The following is a 2,523-nucleotide window of genomic DNA, read 5'->3' as shown; positions in this document are numbered from 1 at the left end:
AAGGCCAAAGTATATCCTACTCAAAGGGGGTCTGCTGCCACAAACTTCCTTAACAGCCCCTTTAAAGTATGATTTCAACTTGTCCTTAATTATTTGTCATGAAATTAGACAAAAGTCAGGTAGAGGTAGACCTTATACCTTATAATCAGAGAACTTAAATGAAGTAATTGGACCACACTTTAAACTTTCCACAATTTTATGATCAAGTTTATTTCTTTTTTAATTCCTTTAAGAACAACAGAACCATGGCATACCTAACATACTATGTCATTCACAGATGTCAACTCCTGGAGCTAGGTCAATTGCTTTTCATCAAAATGCAAGGAATAAGTTACGGTGATACTCCTTCCATACCAATAACTTAGGGGTAGGAGCACTCACCTGAAAAGGGGGTCCCTCAGGAACAACCCCATATTCTCTGTCCAATTTGAACAGTTAGACAACTCCCACATTTTCAAACTCATTTTTGAGGGACCCAGCACCTAGACTATGGACTATTTCAAGGTGAAAATTTCTGTGTCTCTCTGGTTGAATATGCTCCTTCAGCATACTAACTGAGAATCAGTGTTTCTCAAGTCATTGCTCCAACAAGAAGACAAAAGACTCATTCTTTTTCCACATAATTAAAAATGGAAATTAAAAGGTGAACTATTACACCAGTAGAATGTATTCCCTTGTTTCAGAAGAACATGAAAAAGGGATATGTTCCATAATATAAGCATCAGAACTGTCAAACCCTCCTAGAGCTAGGTTTATCATTTTTCATTAAAATCCAAGAGGAAATGATGGTGATGTCCCTTCCAACCCAATAATTTAGGATGTAGGGCTCTCTCCTGAGAAGGGGGTGTCCCTCCACCATCTTCTCTGTCCAATCTGAAGCACTGGCCCAAACCCACATTTCCCACCCCATTGTTGAGGGACCTAAGTCCCAGACAATGGAGTATTTCAGTGTGAAGCTTTCTCTCTCTCTCTGGTTCCAGATGCTTGTACCAGATTCATTGGAAATAGCATTCTCAAGTCAAAGCTCTAACCACAAGGTGGAAGATTCACTCTCACTCCATAGAATAAAAACCTGGAAAAAAAAAAGGAGCTATTTCACATACACTTGGCTACAGTTGACTTCAACAGAATTCATATGTTTCATGCATTGCTTGTCATACAGTGCCTTTATAAAAGGTTGGATTGAGGACAATGATAAGAACACACATGTTGTTAAGACTAAGGTATAACTTAATTGTTCATAAGCTAAATGTCCATACCAACAAGTTGAATTTTATAAAGTCATTCAAATCTTGGTTACCATTAATATGGTGAAGTTTTTTAAAATGTTGAAATGCATTCACGTGCCTTATGTTTTCCACAGCATATTCCTTAGCGCTGCCTTTACCTCCTTGTTTCGCAGACTGTAGATGATAGGATTTAAAATGGGTGTTAAGATACTGTACTGGATGGAGAAGAGCCTGTCAAGAACCACTGAAGAGGCTGAATTAGGTCTCAGATATCTAAACAAACCTGCCCCATAATACAGAACAACTACAGTGAGGTGGGAGCTGCAGGTGGAGAAGGCTTTACCCCTACCCTCAGCAGACTGTATCTTCAGGATGGTGGAGATGATGCAGATGTAAGAGACCAGGGTGATGGAGAATGAGATCAAACTTACAATCATAGTTGAAGTGAGAAATGCCATCTTACTGGTGAAAGTCTCTGTGCAGGACATTTCTAGTAGAGATGGGAGCTCACAGTTGAAATTGTGTAATTCATTGTGCCCACAGAAATGTAAATGTAATGCAGGAGCAGCATTTGTTAATGAATACAATATACCGATCAGCCATGTGCCACCCACCATTCTTATGCACACTTGCTTATTCATTGTCCCCACATAATGCAGTGGGTCACAGATGGCAGCATATCGATCATAGGCCATTGCTGATAACATGAAAACTTCTGTGCCACCCACAAAAAGAATTAAGCTCATCTGGGCAATGCAACCATGGAGAGAGATATTTTTTTTCTCTGCCAAGAAATTCTGCAGCATCTTTGGGACAGTGACTGAAGAATAGCAGATGTCAAGGAAGGATAAATGGAATAGGAAAAAATACATTGGGGTGTGAAGGTGAGGATCAGCTCTTGTCACCACCATGATCGCTGCATTTCCTGCCACAGTTAGTAGGTATATAAGTAAAAAGACCACAAAAAGGAAAGGCTGGAGCTGTGGGTCACTGGAAACACCAGACAGGATAAAATAAGTCACAGTTGTTTGGTTCCCCATAGCCATTTGTTCACCAAACTTGTGATCTAGACAAAGGAAGGAAAGAAGGAATAAAGAGAACTGTTTCCATAAAGGAAGTGTACTTCTCCATTTATGGCTGAAGAGATTTCTATATATAAACAGCTTTGCCATTTTGTCTAACCCTCTGTGTTTCCAAATACCTTTCAATTTAAAAAAAATGGATTCCTGGTGAGGAGACTAACAGAAAATAAGCTTTCTTAAGAATGTTGGTTTATTTTTGTCCTTGGTTTATT

The 2,523-nt window shown here is 39.2% G+C and overlaps 1 protein-coding gene across 1 annotated transcript; it reads right to left on the bottom strand.

Moving 5' to 3' along the window:
* Positions 1–1,348: 1,348 nt before the first annotated feature.
* LOC102559247 (olfactory receptor 8S1) lies at positions 1,349–2,275 on the bottom strand. Its single transcript, XM_006268513.1, has one exon. It carries the CDS (start codon positions 2,273–2,275, stop codon positions 1,349–1,351), a length of 927 nt encoding a protein of 308 aa, XP_006268575.1.
* Between the last annotated feature and the right edge of the window lie 248 nt (positions 2,276–2,523).

This window comes from Alligator mississippiensis, chromosome 7 (genome assembly GCF_030867095.1).
Source record: "Alligator mississippiensis isolate rAllMis1 chromosome 7, rAllMis1, whole genome shotgun sequence".
Taxonomy (NCBI): domain Eukaryota; kingdom Metazoa; phylum Chordata; order Crocodylia; family Alligatoridae; genus Alligator; species Alligator mississippiensis.
Note: the sequence above shows the minus strand (reverse complement) of the source record. Positions and strands in the feature narration are given on the sequence as shown.